This window comes from Pleuronectes platessa, chromosome 11 (genome assembly GCF_947347685.1).
Source record: "Pleuronectes platessa chromosome 11, fPlePla1.1, whole genome shotgun sequence".
In the NCBI taxonomy this organism is placed as follows: Eukaryota; Metazoa; Chordata; class Actinopteri; order Pleuronectiformes; family Pleuronectidae; genus Pleuronectes; species Pleuronectes platessa.
In genome coordinates, this window is record NC_070636.1 from 24,384,161 (window position 1) to 24,405,241 (window position 21,081).

Here is a 21,081-nt window from a genome sequence, read left to right on the forward strand (position 1 = left end):
TGACAGAGCTGGCTCTGCTGCACTCCGCCAGTGTAGCTTGACGAGCACGGCTTGAACTCGTCTCGGTGTTAGCGTCTGTGTTAGCAAAGACGTGCTTTGCAAGGAGATGGTACTTCAGACTCGTTGTACTACGGTGGAAAGACAGTTCATCACTGCAGTATGTACAAACAACTCTGGTTTTATCTAAACTCCCATTCGGAAGCTTTTTAAATCTAAATTTGCCGTTAAGCACACCGGGGTTCGTCTCCTCACTCATCACTTCGCTACTTCTTCACCCACAGGCAGATAAACATCCGCGTGGGAGGACTACGGCAGGTTGTTGTGGTCAGACTTGGTGATATGATTAATTTGCGTTAAAAAAAAATGAACGCGTTAAGGTTTCCAGATTAATCGCACGCGTTAACGTTGACAGCCTTAATATATATATATATATATATGTGTGTAAAGATATATATTGCAGTGCTCACTGTTAGTTTGGGGTGGGACTTTTTAGTTTTGTTTGTTTTGTTGTCTGTTTTGTTTTTCTAATGATTTTACTCATAAAACGGTAAAAAAACAATAACAAGAGTATTAAAAAAAAATAATAATAATCAAGCAGCACACAGCATACAGGCAGTATGCATATAAGTTTGACTTTTTGTTTAAATGTACTTAGTTGTTTGTTCAATTTATATATTTGAATACTGTTTACATTCATTAATTTACGTACACTGTAAAAAACATGTTTACTTTATTCGTTTGATTGAAGTTGTTTTAAATATTTGCATATTTGTATAACTTCTTGTTATTTTTGTGTTTTGAAGGTTTTCAACCTGATGAACTAACCAGCAAACAACTAACAATTAAGGAAAAATAAAGATTCAGGGTTGTACCGTGCATTCTTCAGGGTTCATGTATCAGGTTATTGCAAGTTGGGCAACAGTTAAAGAAAAACCTAGGAACTTGCATATGAACAGGTTTACAACTGTTTTGCTGAGCTTAGCAGTTAGTTCTGGGCTATTACATTACTATACTTTATTATATTTACTCTAGGACTACCTAATAAACTACCAGTTACAGAGGAGGATTGATAGTTTAACAATATTGACATATATAAGCATATCAGCTATAATCCACATACATTTTTCTTCTTGGTAGTCAAACATCAAGAAGATTACAAGTCTGACAGGTCTTGTAGAGTTAGACCCACAAACAACCCTATATATTAATGCTGTAAGTGCCTCATCAATTGTTATTAGCCAGGATAGTTTTCAAAAGAACAGTATATTTCATGAATATGAAACCATCAAGTGGGCTACAGTATATTTTCAACTCAACCTGGAAAGATAGCTGTGCTCTTATACTGCATCAAACGAAATAATATGAAGCATTCACATGTATAAGTATGCACATTAACACAACAGGTCACATCACAGTGGAAAATTTACCATCAGCATGCTCATCCAGATGCTGCCCTGACAAAAAGCACATGGCTGGAGCAATGAAGTTGAGGTGCTGGTCACGCTCTACTTGCTGGTCTGTGGAGCCTGTTACTGCATGACGGCAAGGTCCACGATGTGCATGATTATGCATAACATTGTCGAGGAAATGGAGTTGGGGGCTGGCCTGCTCTGGAACCCCCTTCCTGCTGAACTACACAACGCTGAATCACTGGGCATTTAAAAAAAAATCCTCAAGCAGCTGCTCCTCACTAAGGCCTTTTGCCTCTGTTAATGCTTCACCCTGCTGCTAAATTCAATCCTGTTCTGTTTTTGTATTTAAGCGTCCTTGGGTCCCCTGAAAGGCGCTATACAAATATAAGCCATTGTTATTATTATTACAGAAGAGATGCTAAATAAACAAAAAGCTTTTCCCCTTCTGTAATACTGCAGGACATCTGTAATGCAAAGGGTATATTTCTGGATGTGTACATTGGGAGTTCTAGGTTCTATATCGTATAGGCTTCGCCCCTTTAAGGCTATTGCTAGTGGGTTTATCCCTCACGCGCATGCGCAGCACTGAAAACTTTAATCCACGCCCACCAACAGTGGGCCCCGCAACGGTCTCACCTGTATAAATTGGGGTGAGACCGGTCGCTCGCTTCCCATTTTTCTTCAGCGATGAAGCAGCACGGAACAAACATCTGCTTGTGTCCGGCCTGACAGACCAGGTACATCATGTCCAATGATCTCCACCCGCTCTGAGAGTCCTGCCTCGGCCCGGAACACGCTGGTCTGGCGCTCATCCCCGGAGCCAACTGTACGTTCTGCAAACTCCTTGAGGAGCCCAAGAGACGCAGATGAGCTGCGGCTTACGCTGATATGGACGGCGAAGGGTTCGCGTCGCAGCGCGCTTTTAGATTGGACGAAGCGATTGAATTTTTTGATGATGATCGTAGACCGGAGTCAGCCGGCTCCGCTCTCGGAGCTCAAGAGCAATATCCTTCCGTAGGTTCCCCCATCGAGCCCGAGGGTCGGACTACACAGACACTCCGGTGTCCTCTCAGCCTTCGGGCATTGGTGCCCTCGTGCAGCTGATGCCGGCGATGATCGAGAAGGCGGCGACTTCTAGGCAACTGACGGTGCCATTTCCGCAAGCCGCGGCTACACCAGATTACCTTATCAGGGTCGTCGCACCGGCACGAAGGCCCCGGCAGGACGTGTGCTGTCCCTGTTTACCGGGGATCCAGGCTTACGTGGCCCGTTCAGCGGAGGAGCCTGGAAAACTGAAGTCTCCGGTTCTTTATTACGTCCCCATCACAAGGATGGCGGGGATTTCTCAGAATGGGTTTCCACCTGTGCCTCCTTTAGAGCCGAGTTTGGCTTCTGTCTTCGGCGTGAAGGTTAACCCGCTCGGGGGTCGGCGACCTACACCACCTTCCCCTTCGAGCCAGACGATGACGAGACTGGTGGACGCTCACACCAGTGCACTGTCCAGACGGTGGCGGCACATTGGTTAAACTCCATGTCTATCGAGCCACACCTCCTGGCTGATAGAGCGGAGGATCTGACCCAAGCCACCAGCATGCTGCTGACCTTGAGTGCATCCATCGCAGTGGCGGGTTCCCGCATCTCAGCATGGCAGACGCTCATTCATCGATGTGTCTGGCTGGAGCGTTCCAACCTTTCAGAGGGGCTGTGGAAGGAGGCTCCCATAAGTCAGCACTGAAAACTTTAGTCCACGCCCACCAATTGGGGTGAGACCAGCCGCTCGCTTCCCTATTTTCTTCAGCCATGAAGCAGCACGGAACTTCTAACATCCGCCTGTGCCCGGTCTGCCAGACCGGTTACATTATGTCCAGTGATCTACTCCCACGCTGCGAGTCGTGCCTGGGACCAGAGCACGCCGGCCTGGCGCTCACCCCCGGAGCGACTTGCGCCTTCTGCAAGCTCCTGACGGCGCACGAGAGACGCCGGCGAGCTGATGCCTACGCCGACATGGACGGTGAAGGCTTGCGTCGCAGCGTGACTTCAGTCTGGACGAAGCCATCGATTTTTTTTGACGGCTCCTGAAGATCCCCCCCTCGTGCTCGAGGCGTCGGATGACGACTTTGATTCACCGCCGGCTCATACTCCACTGACTGCCATTGGTGTCCTCATGAGAGAAATGCCTGGACTCATCCAGAAGGCGGCCGCCTCCAAGCAGCTGACGGTGCCAACCCCGCAAACCGCGGCTCCGCCGGATGAGATGGTCGGGGTCTTCCCCTCGTCACGCAGAGCCCGCTATGGCGTGTCCTGGCCCTGTTTCCCGGGCATCTGCAAATATCAGGACAGTGCGAGAGAGGAACCTGGCAAGATGAAAGCGCCGGTTCTAACCTACTTCACAATCTCAAGGGTGGCGGGGTTCTCTGACCGAGGTTTTCCCCCGGTGCCTACACTGAAGCCAGGCTTGGCTTCCGTGTTCGGGGTGGCCCATGCCCCCCTCCCCTCTGAGTCAGACGGTGACGAGGCTGGAGGACCGCTCGCAGGAATTACCCGATGATAGGTCAGCGTCTGTGGGCCTGGCCGCTGAACGGGAACATTTAGAGAGGCTGGGTCTCTCTCAAGATGTTGTGCGCACTATCCAGGGCGCCAGGGCCGCATCTACCCTGCCTCAGGTGTTGTCATTCCTCCAGCTTTTGATGGATAGGAATTTGGCTTTCAGCACTGTTAAGGCTTATGCTGCTGCTATTTCTTCCTGTCATGAGGGGTTCGGTGGCAGAACAGTGTTCAGTCATCCTCTGACAAAGCGTTTCCTGAGGGGTGTAAGAAGAGATACGCCAGTGTCACGTTCCTTGGCCCCTCAGTGGGATTTAGCACTGGTTTTACGTGCTTAGGTGAAAGCTCCTTTTGAACCATTGGAGCAAATTTCAATTAAATTGTTGTCAGTCAAAACAGCTTTGTTGTTGGCTTTGACATCTGCAAAGAGTGTTAGTGATTTGTCTGCTCTCTCTGTGGCACCTTCATGTCTTCAGATCCAAGGACATGGCAGCTCGGCTATTTTACGCCCTAATCCTGCTTTTACACCTAAAAGCATCACAAGCTCTTTCCGATCCAGAGTGATCACTTTGGAGGGTTTTTTCCCACCCCCTCACAATTCAGAGGAAGAGGCAACTTCCCATCTTCTCTGTCCTGTGCGCACACTGGCCTGTTATGTTGCGCGCACGGCCCCGGTGAGACGCGCATTCTCAAGGGCTCCCCCTGTCGGCACAGCGCCTGTCTCACTGGCTCTGTGAGGCCGTTTCACAGGCTTACATTTCATCGGGCATGGACCCCCCACAGGGCATCAGAGCGCATTCCACCAGAGGAATTTCTTCCTCGGCGGCTTTGCATGGAGGAATGACGGTAGAGGATATCTGCACTGCAGCTTCCTGGTCTTCTCCCTGTTCCTTCATCCGCTTTTATCTGCGGGATGTTTCCCGTTTCTCCATGACTCACTCTGTATTGAGTGTTTTGTCAGAGAGATGATTTATTGGATGCCTCTGTATGACGTTCTCCCTTCCATCTATGGAGATGGGGAGAGCTGTCTGATTTCTACTCTGTATTTGCTGGACTGTTACAGTGCGTAACTTTCGTCTGCCACGTCTTACAGCAGTAGTCTCTTTCCTGACCATTCCATTATGGAATATTTTTCATTATTCCATTACGATGCCTGGAATGGTTGAATGTTATTAGGCAGTTGTGTTTATGCTTGGTACTGTACAGACCCAGTGAGGCAAGGACAACATCGAGCTTCGCCTTTAACCCACTAGCAATAGCCTTAAAGGGCGAAGCCTGAAAGGGCGAAGCCTATACGATATAGAACGTTAGTTACGTATTGTAACTCTAGATTCTATGAGTATAGGCGCAGCCCTTTAAGTCTTGGGCCTCACTGGTTTTCCTCTATGGCTGAAGCAAAAGCTATTAGTAGGGAAGCGAGCGGCCGGTCTCACCCCAATTTATACAGGTGAGACCGGGGTGGGGCCCACCGTTGGTGGGCGTGGACTAAAGTTTTCAGTGCTGCGCATGCGCGCGAGGGATAAACCCACTAGCGATCGCCTTAAAGGGCTGCGCCTATACTCATAGAATCTAGAGTTTCAATACGTAACTAACGTCCCTCCTGCTACACTTTAACAAAGTATTTTCCTGAGGAAACTGCTCCAGAGAAATATGAATGGATAAGATCACCATTCACTTTTATGAGGGCATATCATCTGAGTTTTGGATTTCGGTCGAGAGGGAATACCCAAAGCTATCCAAGGCCGCAGTACTCATACCCTCTGGCTCTACTTACTTGTGAGAAAAGCCTTTCTCAGATCGATAAAAAATAAATACAGATTGCAGCTAAACGTGTAGGAAGCTCTCCTAGTGGCTGTCTCCAAAATAAAGCCCAGAATGGACTTGCTCTGCTCCATGCTAATAGGCCACCCATCTCATTAGGTGAGTTTAAGAAATGTAAGTAATGTGTAGGCTACATAAAAAACCCTCAAGTTTTTGCACATGGCAGCAATAAGGTATCTGCTGCACGTTATGCATACAGAAGCGCACAGACAAACACAGACAACACCTGCACACTTGTATTCTGGTTGTATTCTATTTCTCAAATAACTATAAAATAATTTCCTAGCTATAAGGCTGTTGTTCTTTTGTGTTGTATTAATGCCAGTGTATTCACTGATACGATGATGAAAGCAGTCTTACCTGCAATCCTGCCAAGGGCATTCTATCATTTAATCCTCTTTATGACCTTACCTTCTCTAACCTTATAAGAACACATGTACACTTTTCCAAGCACTCAAAGACTGATGGATCTTGACAAGAAATTCTAATTGTCATTGGTAAGAATAATACTTATTTCTCTATGATGAAACTTGCATCGCTCCCCAACCCATCTGGAGGCCCCCCTGCTCACCAACAGTGGTTGAAAACCCATGACAAGATTTCCTCAAAGCTTTACTATCCCTGCCAGGACTGAACACTACTATATACCCCTCACTCCCTAATAATTGGCACAGCTACAACTGCAGCTCTCCATCATCCATGCTTACCGTGCTACAGTGCCTTGCATAAGTATTCACCCCCCTTGGACTTTTTCCCATTATGTACTGTTACTAACTGGAATTCAAATAGACTTAAATAAACTTTTTCCCATTTGATCAACAAAACATGCATAGTACTTTGGAGGTGCAAAATAAATGTTATTGTGACACAAACAATAATGAGAACAAAAAAGTTGACATCTGTTGGGTGCATAAGTATTCACCCCCCTGTGTCAATACTTGGTAGAACCCCCTTTCACTGCAATTACAGCTGCAAGTCTTTTGGGGTATGTCTCTACCAGCTTTGCACATCTAGAGATGGAAAGGTTTGTCCATTCTTCTTGGCAAAAAAGATGAAGCTCAGTCAGATTGGATGGAGACCGTCTGTGAACCGCAATCTTCAAGTCTTGCCATAGATTCTCTATTGGATTGAGGTCTGGGCTTTGACTGGGCCATTTTAAGACATTAACATTCTTTAATCCAAACCATTCCTTTGTAGCTCTGGCTGTATGTTTAGGGTCATTGTCCTGCTGGAAGATGAACCTCCGCCCCAGTCTCAAGTCTTTTGCAGACTGCATCAGATTTTCTTCAAGGATTTCCCTGTATTTGGCTCCATCCATCTTTCCCTCTATTCTGACCAGTTTCCCTGTACCTGCTGAAGAGAAGCATCCCCACAGCATGATGCTACCACCACCATGTTTCACTGTTGGGATGGTGTGCTCAGGGTGATGGGCAGTGTTGGGTTTTCGCCACACATAGCGTTTTGCAATGAGGCCAAAAAGTTCAATTTTGGTCTCATCTGACCAGAGCACCTTCTTCCACATGTTTGCTGTGTCTCCCACATGGCTTCTGGCAAACTCCAAACGGGATTTTGTATGGATCCCTTTCAACAATGGCTTTCTTCTTGCCACTCTTCCATAAAGGCCAGATTTGTGGAGTAGACGACTAATAGTTGTCCTGTGGACAGATTCTCCCACCTCAGCTGTGGATCTCTGCAGCTCCTCCAGAGTAACCATGGGCCTCCTGGTTGCTTCTCTGATTAATTTTCTCCTTGTCCGACTCTTCAGTTTGGGTGGACGGCCTCCTCTTGGTAGGTTTGCGGTTGTGCCATATTCTTTCCATTTTCTTATGATGGATTTTATGGTGCTCAGAGAGATGTTCAAAGCTCTGGATATTTTTTTATAACCTAACCCTGCTTCATATTTCTCCACAACTTTATCCCTGACCTGTTTGGTGAGCTCCTTGGTCTTCATGATGCTGTTTGTTCAGTAATGATCTCCAACAAACTCTGAGTCCGTCACAGAACAGGTGTATTTATACTGGGATTAAATTGCAGACAGGTGGACCCTATTCACTAATTATGTGACTTGCAAATGTGACTTGTGAATGCAATTGGTCGCACCAGATCTTTGTTAGGGGTTTCACAGTAAAGGGGGTGAATACATATGCACTCAACACTTTTCAGATTTTTATTTGTAAATAATTGTGAAATCCATGTAATATTTCCCCCCACTTCCAAATGATGCACTATTTTGTGTTGGTCCATTACATAAACTCATGATGAAATAAATTTTAATCTGTGGTTATACCATGACAAAATGTAGAAAAGTCCAAAGGGGGTGAATACTTATGCAAGGCACTGTATGTCAGGCTTCAAAAGAAGGAATACTGATTGTCAAAGATCATCAGTTGCTGCACCCTTGATGCTTTAATATGTACTCCCTGCTTCCTAATGCCATTGTTGCATGCCAGATGATTCGCTGCACCCTTATCGCAGCTTCACCGCACTCCTGTCCGTCCTTGGACAGGGATCCCTCATATATGGCTCTCTCTGAGGTTTCTATGTTTTTCCCCGTTAAAAGGGTTTTTAGTCGTTTTTCTTCACTCTTTTTGATGGATGGGCAGAGGATGTCTTAGCTGGTTAAGCCCTATGATTCAATCGTGTTTAGTGAATATGAGTTTTAAAAGCAACAAATGTAATGGAATAATATGTATATACTTTGCAGCCTAATGATATTATTCCACATTAGGTGCTTTGCTGGGTTTAAAGTGTTCAATTTTGATCTCGGTTTATTTGTTGCCCATGTGCTCGCACTGCAGCACCCACATACAGTGTTGCCAACTTGGTGAGTTTGTCGCTAAATCTTGCGACTTTGCAAATCCTCATGGCGATTTTTTTTTGTCAAAAGCTACTGGCGACAAATCTAGCGACTTTTTCTGGTGATATTGGAGACTTTCTGGTGTTTTGGAGACTGACGTGAAAGCACGTATCGTTTTGCAGTTACTGTCCTCAACGAGCAGCGGGTGCTGCCGTGAGCCCCTTCGCCGTCCCAGCGCACTCACAGGCGGTCAGTCTCCCAGTAGCCTTGCGAGGCAGTCCCAGCTGCAGTCAGTGCAGAGAGGAGACCCACACTCCGCGTCCTCCAGACTGCAAATGAACCGCTGATCCTGCCCTGGCTTACAGTGCGGGATGTAAGTGTCAATGTATCTTCACTGTCACTTGAAAACATTAGTCATGAGTCATTGAGTTCAGTCTCTTCATCAATGCAGAGTCCACATCGTGATGCATCTAAGAATCGAGACATTTCCGGACCTCTAGTGTAGACGTGGTGAAACTGAACCCTTTCAGGGCCCTGAAAAATAAACCAAACATTAAAAAAATACAAAAAAACTTGCTCTGCCAGAGTGTCTCTTTTGGATAATTTTTCGGGTCCCAAACCCAGATAAAGGAGGAGGGTTGGACGTAGAGCTAGCAGTTACACCCCACTTAACAGCCTTTTGATTAAATTTGATATTCTTACATTTAACAATACAGGACAAAATGTATTTATGTATTTGGGTCTAGATACAGCATTAAAGTCATGAAGTTATTTTGAGAAGTGATGGCCTATTTCAATGGCAAAATAAAAATTAAGAACAAGAATCAACAGAAGAATACGGAAACGTATTGCATTTACTTGGGAATTTTTTTTTAATGTTTTTTTATTTTATTGAGAACTTATCTCGGAATTTCAAGTGAATGTAATACGCTTCCGTAGAAGAAAGCTCATTGTTTGTTCTAACCATATTTAGGGTGTTTTTTTCTCACTTTTTGTACGTTCTACAGCGAATTACAATTACAATTATGCAAATTAGGCAATGACGTCATTCAGTGACTTCTAGCGACTTTCCTTACTGAGGAGTTGGCAACACTGCCCACATAGCAGTCTCAATAGGTAGCATATTCTCCTGCAGGCCAGTGCGCCTAAGGAGCCTGATTAAGTCGAGGCCTAAATGCCAAACACTAACCTTTAAAAAAAAAGTTTTTAAAACAAGTAGTTGAATATAGTGGATCTTCTGCCTTACTTAACAATTGTGTTACTACCCTCACACTCACGCAAATGTTAATTACTCACGCCAGTTCACACAGACAATGTCTTCTTTGGTATTCACTAGATTTATCACAAGAGCATCAACAACAGAGGAAACAACAATACATTGTGATGTATTTCAATATATCACATCCACAATTTCCTATATTACTACACATGACGTATTTTTCATCAGTTATTACCATTAATAACATCGTAAAACTTGCTTTATGGTTGGTGTTATCACATTTTAACGTTAGGAAAATTGTTGTTAAGGTTAGAGTAAGTCACCAAGAAATGAATGCAGGTCAAAGAAATCCTCATAATGAAGTCATACACTACTGTGTGTGTGTGTGTGTGTGTGGAGGGGGTTTTAAAGGTCATATGTGTTTGCCCAATACTCAGCAGACGTTGTGTGTTGGTGTCATGTTACTTTGGCACTTCCAGAAGAGATCAGGCAGACAGACAACAGCAGATGTTGTAAGCAATTGGCATTACTGCCAGAGAGCCTTTCCGTACAATTTTTTTCTTTTTTGTTAGGGCTGTAAATATGCCTCCATGCAGGAACAGCCAGTTGGAGAGGCATAATGTTTTTTGGTAGTCCGTTTGTTCCTCCCAGTATGTTACTGTTCTTGTGAACAGGATATCGCCGAGAGGGAATTTCTTCAAATCTGGTACAAATATTCACCTCGACACAATGATGGATTGATTAAATTTTTCTCCCCTCCTTTTTTTCCAGAGACGTGTGGTTGCTTTCGAAGTTGAGGTATCTGAAGAGGCTTGGTTGGTTTTGTATGGTGGACTACCAAGAGGGTGTTTGGTTTACATTGAGGATGGAGAAACTACAGCCCCCAAGAATATTAGATTTGACCCTCAAGACAAAGTTGATTAATGCTTGTACTGACTGCATATTATCACTGTAAAGAGAAAAAATGTATGCACACGCTGAATTAAAATTAACGACAGTGCCGAGGTTGCCCTGCCACCACATCTTCTAATAAGTTATTTCCAGGTTGTAATAAATGTACATTTATAGTATTGAAGGAACATGTCAACAACTGCAACAGTGGGTCTCACTGTCATGTTTAAAAGTTCTTGGACATCAATGGAACTTTATAGGACAGAGGTATTATATATAGTAGGCTGTGATACATTATACAAAATTGTTATTAGGATACACCTGGTTCTATATCGTATAGGCTTCACCCTTTAAGGCTATCGCTAGTGGGTTTATCCCTGGCGCGCATGTGCAGCACTGAACACTTTAGTCAATGCCCACCCACTGTGGGCCCCACCCCGGTCTCACTCCAATTTATGCTAGGTGAGACCGGGGTGGGGCCCACAGTGGGTGGGCGTGGACTAAAGTGTTCAGTGCTGCGCATGTGCTCGAGGGATAAATCCACTAGCGATAGTTTCAAAGGGCTGCGCCTATACTCACAGAATCTAGTTACAATACGTAACTAATGTTTTGGTCTTTATGCAGCAATTGTTAAGAAGGCAAACTGCTGAGAAAGTCCGGACTCATTTCAGATTTACCTTGAGCCGCAGTGTACCCTAAAGTTCGGCCTGAATCATTGTATCATTGATTACAAGGCAAAAAACCCTGATGACGCTAAGACGCAAAGGGAATTTATGACACATGACACACGGAGCTTCTCTTTCCAGCTTCTCCTTACTCTTCTCCATCCCTATCCCCCTTCCCGGAATCCCTTTGCTTTATCGCCCGCAGATCCAGGGCCTCTGTGGCCGCACCATGGATTACGATTTGTGGATGGCGAATCAGAGTTTGCGCTGGTGGATCCAGTATGGCGGATTCTATATCGTACGGGCTGATCGTGGTGGTAATGGCGGATCCTGTGTCGCGTTGGCATCAGATAATGTTGGTGGACCAGGGCCGAGGTCGGCGGCTGATGATGGATCCTAATAAGCGGCAGTGGACAATGACTGTGGACTATAGTGGATCCGATCTGGATGATGGATCATGATCTTGCTGGCTGCTGACCATAGACTATGATTGCAGCAGGACTGCTTGACATATAGTATTGAAGTTATCCTTCAAAATGTTTACCCTCATCAGTGCTGCTAAAAACTTTAATCTTGATGATGTTTTCCAATACGTGGCATCTATTGCACTTCTGTCCGTCCTGGGAGAGGGATCCCTCACATGTGGCTCTCTCTGAGGTTTCTAAGTATTTTTACCCTGTCAAAAGGTTTTTTTGTAGTTTTTCCTTACTCTTGCTGAGGGTTAAGGACAGAGGATGTCACACCATGTTAAAGCCCTATGAGACGAATTGTAATTTGTGAATATGGGCTATACAAATACAATTTGATTGATTGATTGATTACTCTGGAGATCCTCCACAGAACATTTCTGAAAAGGGTTTTTGACACTATTCTATGGTAACATTCATCCTCCCTGCTGTGATTTTCAGTGGATTGTTAGTACATGTACTGGAAAAGTAGGGTTTCAGATTTCCATTCCACTGCTTTTTAAAACGATAGATCAGGGTGTTGTCGTTGGCATCAGAGAAAGTGAGAGACCCTCTCTCCCAGTCAAGCTGAACTCTGATTCTGCGTGGCCTTCTTCTCAGCTTGAGTGGGGTGCTGGGGCCAGGGGAGGCCCAGTACTCCCCAGAGGAGAGGGACACTGTCCAAAGGCCGCGACCTGGGTCTGTGTCTGAGTCGAAGGTAGGACTGGGGTTTAGATCAGAGTTGGACCAGACTTTTCTTTGGACTGTGTCTCTGGCCAAGCCCAGAGCCCAGTGACTGTTATCTCCCACCTCCACCTCCCAGTTGTGCCTCCCTGAGCTGAAGACTTCCGAACCCAGGATGCTCTTTGGGCCCACAAACCTCTCTGGATTGTCTGGAAGAGGCTGCTCCTCACACACAAACACACTGGAAAGGTCAGGAGACACACTTAAACACACCGAGCCTGTGTTAGGGTCCATGGTCACTGGAACTGAGGAACAGAATGTTTCAGTGAAACACAAAGAAAAAGGCACATATCTACACTAAAAGTCAACACTCTGCATAGACTCAATGTACAGAAACACTCACTATTTTTAGATTGTAACTATATGCATTGTGCAGCAAAACACCAATTGACATGTATAAAATCACAACCCATTCAGCAATTGTGTGACAGTTAGTGCTCTCTACACACAATCAGCTGTATGATATATGAAGCATCGCGTTAGTTCATGCAGGACATGGAGTCATGTGATCAGCTGTCATAAGCTGTCAGCGACTGATTACCGGTGCTTGTCATTTAAATATGACCTCCTCCTCACTGATCCCTACCCAGCTACACTTTAACTCATGCTCTGCTGCCGAAAACTTGCTTCCACCACCCCAGCCTCCAACATTTAGCACAGAGTCCAAAAAACATGGTTGTGGTAAATGGTATTCGTCTTGAACAAATGTATTGACTCAAATCCCCCTATGACCCTTAAAGAATCATCAGTATAGATAATTGATGGGATGCCAGATTGGGTGTAGAGACCAGTGCAAAGCATGGACGGACTGGTACTAAAAAACAGACCTGTACTTTGGCCTGGCCCAGCCCTCAACAATTTGTGTTGGGGAACGAAGCAGTGTCGCGTTGCCTCAATCTTAACTCAGGATAATAGGCAGGTAATCACAATATCACTGATGTCGCTTGGCTGTTATGTTTGCAGCAGTTTATCATCTGTTCCATGCATTTTTTAATATTACTTAATTATTACTTATTCCAAAGGTTGAATGATACAATAAACACTTGGTTCAAATTACCTATCTGGATGCATCGTTACAAATACACTACACATGTTTTATAAAAGTGGGACCTAACTTAGCGTGAAAGAAACCCCACTTTGTATTTCTCTTATGTAATTAGTTTTTTGTTTTTTTTGCATACATGAGCAACACATACTAGGACTATGTTAAAAGGGAGCAACCGGATGTTGTGCTGACTGTGTTCCATACAGTATTTACTGCTTGCCCTGTACTTTCCTGTGGAAATACCAACCGGCTCAGCTCTCTTACCACCACATAGGTCCCTCACCATCATCAAAGGTGAGCATAGCAGGCTTTGGCTGCAGATTCATATCTCCACTCAAATGGTGCTGCTGGACTTTATGTATACTACTGTAACTGCTGTTAATTCACGACATTTCATTGCATCACTCAAGGGATTCAAGCCTTCTCTTGCTCACATTTTAAGCCCCACCCTTTTCTTTATTATCTCTTTGATTTTTATCCATATTTTTTAGCCTGGCACTGTCTCATTAATTGTAGCCATGGTAACCGATGTAAACTGTTTCCAGCCGTACCTCACACTGCTCACGCACTGGCCACTCATGCTCTGTATTTCTGGTCTTACTACTTCTTGGGTGTTGACTTGGCATGCAAGAACCAAATGTTTGAAATTAAAGCCCTCTGTTGCATATGTGCAACTATCTGAAATTATGATGTTTAAATCTTTTTTTTTTAAATAACACGATGCATACGTGGCGGCCACAATCCGCCCTGGACCACCGCCAAGTTCAGCATAGGTTAATGCAACTATACAAGTAAGAAAACCAACACCGAATAATTATCCGAGCAACCATAGCTTTTGAAAAATGCATTAAAGCTCCAACACTAAATAAAAGCATTGGCAAATATTCCCCTTGTCAGAAAAGAGCCCGGCCCAACATTCAAGAATGAGGCTGAAGGAAACACAAGTGCCAATAATACACATTACACTTTGATTCACCGCTTGTAGTATTTACACAACAGGGGTTGTGGTGTTCAGGGTTTCGGTAAGCTGTCCTTCTAATGTGTTGTCGTCCATATACTAGGGGGCATTACAGAATGGAGATAGATCTAAGTGGTGTGCAACAAGAAGCACTATCAGCAGATTCAGCATCATCACTCCCTCCATAGGAAAACATGAGATACATGTAGTTCTACTGCTGATCATGTTAAGGATAATAAAAAGCAACACAAACCATTGGCAGTGTAATTGCAGAGAATTGCATATTTATAAGATAACATTCTTCAGCACATCAGGATGCCACTGCCCAGTTTGCAAATGAAAACTCTCTTGGAAGCAGCAGATTTTCTTCCACGACAGTCACATTATGACAACTGTTATAACAGTGTTATATGCACCTTACATGATACGGTTAATGTCATTGCATCAAACCTTTGTTTGGAACTTGACATTATCTTACAGGAGGGTAATCCCCTCATTAAAAACATTGATAGTAACACTGGCTGCATCAGTGGAACAGGTGAAATGCACTGATACACTGTTGTTGCGAAGCAACACAAGGTTCAGAGAAACATGCAATATTATTAGCATTAGCCAGCCAACCAAGAAGGCTCTACAAACATTAGCTAGTCAAGGCAGACACCAAAAAGAGGAGAGCAGAGATAAAGACAAACAGTGGGTTTTCCTCAGATGAGCGCCATTCTGTCGAGATTTTGGAGGACAATAATTGGCATTCATCCCAGAGATATTTTGGTTGAATTTCCCAATGGTTCACTTGTTAATGAAGCAACAACAAATCCAGTGCATTGCTGTCTACACATATATGTAAAGACAAAAAATAACTATCCAATGACTTTACTCTTCTGTATGTACACAGAGTAAAGCAGTGCTCACAGTACTGGATGATCTTAAGCATCTTGTCCCAGACACGGTGCTGCACACAGCCCTGGTGCTTTGCCACATCAAGCAGAGCTTCTGATTCTTCCTCTGGCTCCTCTACACTGCACCGAGCCCTGGGACAAACAGTGCAGATGAGCTACCATACTACAACATCTGCATGGTGTGCATTGTGTGTGTGTGTGTGTAACAGTTGCAGGTCTGCATGGCTTTTGTTAAGTAAGTGGCGGAGAAGGATGCCACAGTGTAGACATTTTTCTACTAGTTAACAGGTGTTTCGATATCCCAGTATTGATGAGAAATGCAACATTTAAAAAAGGCATTATTGATATCATGTTAATAATTTTATTAAGTTTGCACAGCTCTCCTTTTAAATGAGATTTAACCCATTTGAAAAAAAATCTATCAGAAACATTAAGAAGTGTAAAAATAATGAGGTCCTTATGAAACTGCAGGTCAGAAGATGTTCTGTGGCCCAGGACAAGTTGACACTGCTAAGAGAATGTGACCAACTGCATCTAACATCACCTCCAAATGGAGTCTGACTGATCATATGTATCTTAAATGTGCTCACACAATTACTTAGATCTGATAAGTGGACAGTTCTAAGTTCTAAGTAGGACAGAAAGTGAGAGAGAGAGGCTCTTATGATCGGATCACCCAAGATACTTGTTACCAGGTCTGAGGTCAGTGGGCCGGTGGACTATAATTTTTTTTTTTTAAGTTGAACTGTTCTTAGCAGGCAGAGAGACCCTCCACACAACCTGTCCTCTCAGTGTACCTGCATCCAGAAGCTGCCACCTTCATCAAAGTTTGCGATGGTCTCATTAATCAATATTATGGAGTTTTTATCTGATGCACATGTTCACTAACAATGATCCATAAAAATGAACCAAATGGGTTTAATGTCTTTAGAAATAAATTAAATAGATGGTGGGGCTTGGGGACAAGTGCGTTGTTTGTGTGGGCCTCAACACTGTGTAACACAGGCTGGTTAAAGGTTGAATGTTAAATAAAAATCAATAAATATGAAACTGACAGTTTACATTTTTTAAATGTGATATATATGTTTATGTTCAATAAAAGTAATTTAATCTAGCTTAATTATTTGAGAAAACTGCCTTTTTATTAGCAGGAGGGGCTTACCTTTCAGAGCTCTTCTTATAATTCTGTTGGGACAAAAAATATCAGGTTTCAGAGTTTTTTGTCATTTCATCACATGCTTGACATTAAACTAAAATAACTCCAGAGAGCCCTAGCTCTGTGGATTGGAACACCTTGTTGATGAGAGAGGTCAGGGGATAATGGTCAGATTAGTTGGCGCTGACAGAAATACTAGATAACCACTGATAACTGTAGTTACCATCGAAGAATGCGAGTGAACAGCACCTCGTACATAAGGTGGATGGTCAGGTTCCACTCTTGTCAGCCAAGAACAGAAATGGCACGGGTCAAAACTACCTTATACCAGGGTGCTACTACTGGTGGTTTAATGGTACATGGTATACAGTGTTTGATAATATAGTGTGTGAGTGTTTAAATGCAAATAATATCTGTGAGAATAGACAACCAGACTACTTCCTGTATAAATTACCTTAAGAAAGAGGATGTTGTCCAAGCCCATGGAGTCTTCTGTCTCTCTCATACTGTTGGTCAACACTTGTATGTCATTGTTGATCCTGTCAATCTTTTCTTTCATCCTGTGACTCTTTTCCTCTTCTTCTTGGTTAAGCTGTGACATCAGAGTAGCCTCCTCATCATGGAGGTACTGGTGCATCTTCTCAAACTCATCCCTCAAAATCTGGGCTGTTTGTACTGATTGACTCTGACAATGGGGTAATAAGATATCATGTTAGAAGATTTTTCGAAACACTTCATATTCAAATAAATGTCTCACTTGTCATTACAAAGCACTTATTAATGTTGTTTACTACATGACCGTGTTCTACAACCACTAACCTAACCCGGGGCTCTGTCACCCCTGAAAGTGCCTCTCTCCCCTCTTTTCCACCTATCCCTCCTCTCTTACCTAATTTCTCTCACTCCAACCAATCGAGGCAGATGGTTCTAGTCTGGTTTTAGAGGTTTCTCCCAGTTAATGAGGGAGTTTTTTCTCTCCAGTCACCAAATAGCTGCTCATTGTGTGAACTGTTGAATCACTTTTAAGGTATTGTGTGTAAAGTGCCTTGAGATAATGTATATTATGATTTTGCACTATACAAATAAAATAGAATTGAAACTCCGAACTAGGATTTACATTGTGTTGACATTTGACCTTGGGCGTGCATCTGATGTTGGCATGTTATGAATTCAGCTATTGTATTCACAAAGCTTTTTCGAATAAAGTGCATAGAAAAGAGTATTATTTCTATTTGAGTGGAGAAAATGTATGAGCCAGTTTATTTCGTTAATTTCATTGCCATTGTAATATGATGTGGTATTACTCCCAGTCAAAGGAACATCTTCATCATTGAAACATTATATCATTGGAGGTAAAGACTACAAGCAATCCTGTGAGCCATTTCTGGCTCTTTTTCTTTCTCTATGACCTAAATACTATCGCTATTGGTCCGAATTATCCATGTTAATAATAATAATGTTATCACACTACAAACAAACCTAACCACCTTCACACCTATTATTTTGATCCTGACTAAACTGAAAAGTCAGAAGGTCTGGACAGGTCAAGGTAAGTGTAAGAGCCCACGAGTTTTCCCTCAATAATATCCTTATTACTGCTTATTGTTTGTAAGTGAGGAAGTTGTTGTACATGTGTTTCACTCTCCATATGCTTTGCTCAATGTGGGCCTTATGAGGTATTAGTACAACAAAAATATTTGATTTCCCTCAACGAATATGGCATATTCTTCTTTAACACTTACAAACATGTATAATACAGTTTAAATAATCTAAAAAAATATTATTTCCTTTCTTTTAGCTTGGCTTAGTTCCAACGACTTATTTGTAAAGTATGTTAGCAGTATGAATCACACTTCTAATGTCAAAACAGCTGTAATTTCATTGTAACGATTTTTCATGCATCCTTTATGCAGTACCTCGATATGAGTGGCAGTATCCTTCCAGGTTTGTCTGATTGATGTTAAACTGTCCAGCTGCACCTGGAGGCTTCTGATAGCAGATCGTAACTCTCTCTACAGACAGAATATCAAACATTAATCTACAGAGCTGGTCAGTTCCATAATTGAAGAAGCCCCTTGGATGAGAGGGGACACATCTTCAAGAAACACAAGCAAGTCCAGTTGCCTATGTACAGCTCCTGAAGATACCATGACCTGGATAACCGAGAACAGACACATGGAGTACGGATACAATTTATTTAACATAAACCACTGTTATAATTAAATGAAATAAAACACTTACATTTTAGCTGAACCATAAAATGCATTCAAATAAACCACTTTTATAGATGTTGAGTAGGGTTCGGGTTCATCTCAATTGCTCATCTTAAAACAAAAAATTGGTGTTAAAATAGATTAAAGGGCTCGACAAAGCCTCTCCTCAAATTTATTTTCAATTTTCATTTCCCAGATGTTAAAGGATTAAACTTCCATAAAGCTGCAGGAGGTCTTAAGGACAAATTAACAATACAAAAACTCAGAGAGAGAAATGGTAAAAATAGAAGGAGCAGAAGCTGAGGTCCATAGGCTCCAAAATACTAACTGAGTTTTTCACAATGCACATTGAAAAAATATTGAAGCTCTTTTATCAGCACTGTCAAGTAAACATTTTTCACTCTTGCAGTTTTTAAACCAAACCTTCCTGCTATACATTTGTGTTGAAACCTGAGACGAGATGACCCCTGATCAATATAACTGCTTTCAGACATGTATTGACCTCCAGAGTTTCACCCAAGGAGGTGTATGTGAGAATGCAAATGACTAAGTATGAGCCTCCAGTATTTCAGCCGACTTTCCCTGCCTGGCCCCCTAGAATAAAGTCCACAGAAACACAGACCACAGGAATATATCCTCCACAGGATACAGTGCATGCAAATGGTGGGGTTGATGGCATTTCTAAAGGCGATGGACACAAAGACAAAAAAATCTAAAACAAAACAAATACCTCCGGATGAAAAAGCGGCGCCATACACCGACAAAGATGATAAGTGAGTTTTTGTTGATGAGTGCCAATGCTATCAATGTGATGTAAACAAAAAACATGTGATCTCTGCAGCAGAATTAATATGTTACCCTGCCTCTGCTGGCTGCACCAAGTTCACCTGAATCATGTGGAGGATTTATTGTTGTTGTGATTGAGTCTGAGCACAGAATCTACCGGTGAGTTGTTCATGTTGTTTATGTGCGAAAGGAAAGCTCTGGTGGAAGTCCAGACCCAATTCTCAGGAGTTCCTCCGGAGGTCATGTCTTAAAACGGCTTATGACAAATTATCATTGATATTTCATCTCAACAAAGCTTCCACAGTAGGTTTCATATAACTGTTTTCACATTCTGACCAGCACTTCTTAGTAAACTGATCTTAATGTGTGAAATAGGTGCAGGATCCCTTTAATACTTGTTGTTGTAACACGACCCAACTATTCAGGTCAGTGAAGTTCGTGTGCTGTCTCTGTGCTCTTGTGTCTGACCTTACAGTTGTGAACAGCCTCCTCAATAGAGCAGCACTGGTGCTCTTCATGCCCCTCTGTCTGACACTGCTGGCAGAGCAGCTTCTCCTCTTGCAGACAAAACAAAGTGAGCGCTTCTCCATGCCGATCACAAAGCTCTTCCTTCACTATCACGTTATATCCATCCTCTGCTCCCTTGACACTCTCCTCTGTAGCTCCAGGCACGACTCCGTGTCTCCTGGGCAGATCATGAAACAGGGCTTCCAGCAAAGTATGGAGGACCGTGTCCATCAGCTGTGATCTGTAGCAGATTGTGCAGCCAGCCGGGCCCAGCTCTCCCTGACTCAGCTCGATACACGAGGGACACAGTTTGTGGCCACAGGGCAATGTCAGGACGCCCAGTGTCTGGCAGCCTGGACACTTGTTCTCTTCTTCAGGTTGGATTGGAAGCTGATCCTCAGATTCTCTGTCCCCAACAGTGTTTATATCTCTGTCTTGTACCAACCTCTCTCCTTCTTCTTGGTCAGCCATGACAGTGCTACAAACGAATGTTTAATTTTAGCACAATGTTACTGGTATTTAGCTGAACAAGATTTAGATTGTTGCCTCTGACTGTGCCTCCCAAAGTCTGAGCTTAGCAACAGGTTGCAAAATCATTTAAGCTCTCTGTAACTAAGTCCTCCCCTCAGCTGCTATACGCCCCCTCCCTGCTGAGAGATAGGAGCCACATAATGGAATGTTAAATATAATTTGTGTGTCATCACAAGAGGGCCTGTGATAGAGGGGCATTATGAGGCGGTGGACTAGTGGCAGAATAATTGGACTATGGGCAGACAGTTACAGACATCGGAATGGAAGGTCGCTGGTTCGACTCCTCACGGTGACTATACAACATACCTGCAAGGACACCACCTGGATCTGTTCCAAAGTCCAAAGAGCATTCTCCCTACCCCCACTGTCTAACTGCCCCTGAGCAAGGCACCTTATTCCCCCAACAACTGCTCCCCGGGCGCTGTGCATGGCTGCCCACTTCTCTGT

General features: G+C 43.5%; 1 protein-coding gene across 1 annotated transcript; it reads right to left on the bottom strand.

Moving 5' to 3' along the window:
- Window positions 1-11,218: 11,218 nt before the first annotated feature.
- LOC128450966 (E3 ubiquitin-protein ligase TRIM35) lies at window positions 11,219-20,658 on the bottom strand. The gene is made up of 6 exons (XM_053434728.1): window positions 20,065-20,658; window positions 18,514-18,609; window positions 17,052-17,282; window positions 16,604-16,626; window positions 15,455-15,573; window positions 11,219-12,784 (listed from the first exon to the last, which is right to left on the bottom strand). The coding sequence occupies exons 1-6, from the start codon at window positions 20,572-20,574 to the stop codon at window positions 12,216-12,218; spliced, it is 1,548 nt and encodes a 515-aa protein (XP_053290703.1). The 5' UTR covers window positions 20,575-20,658; the 3' UTR covers window positions 11,219-12,215.
- Between the last annotated feature and the right edge of the window lie 423 nt (window positions 20,659-21,081).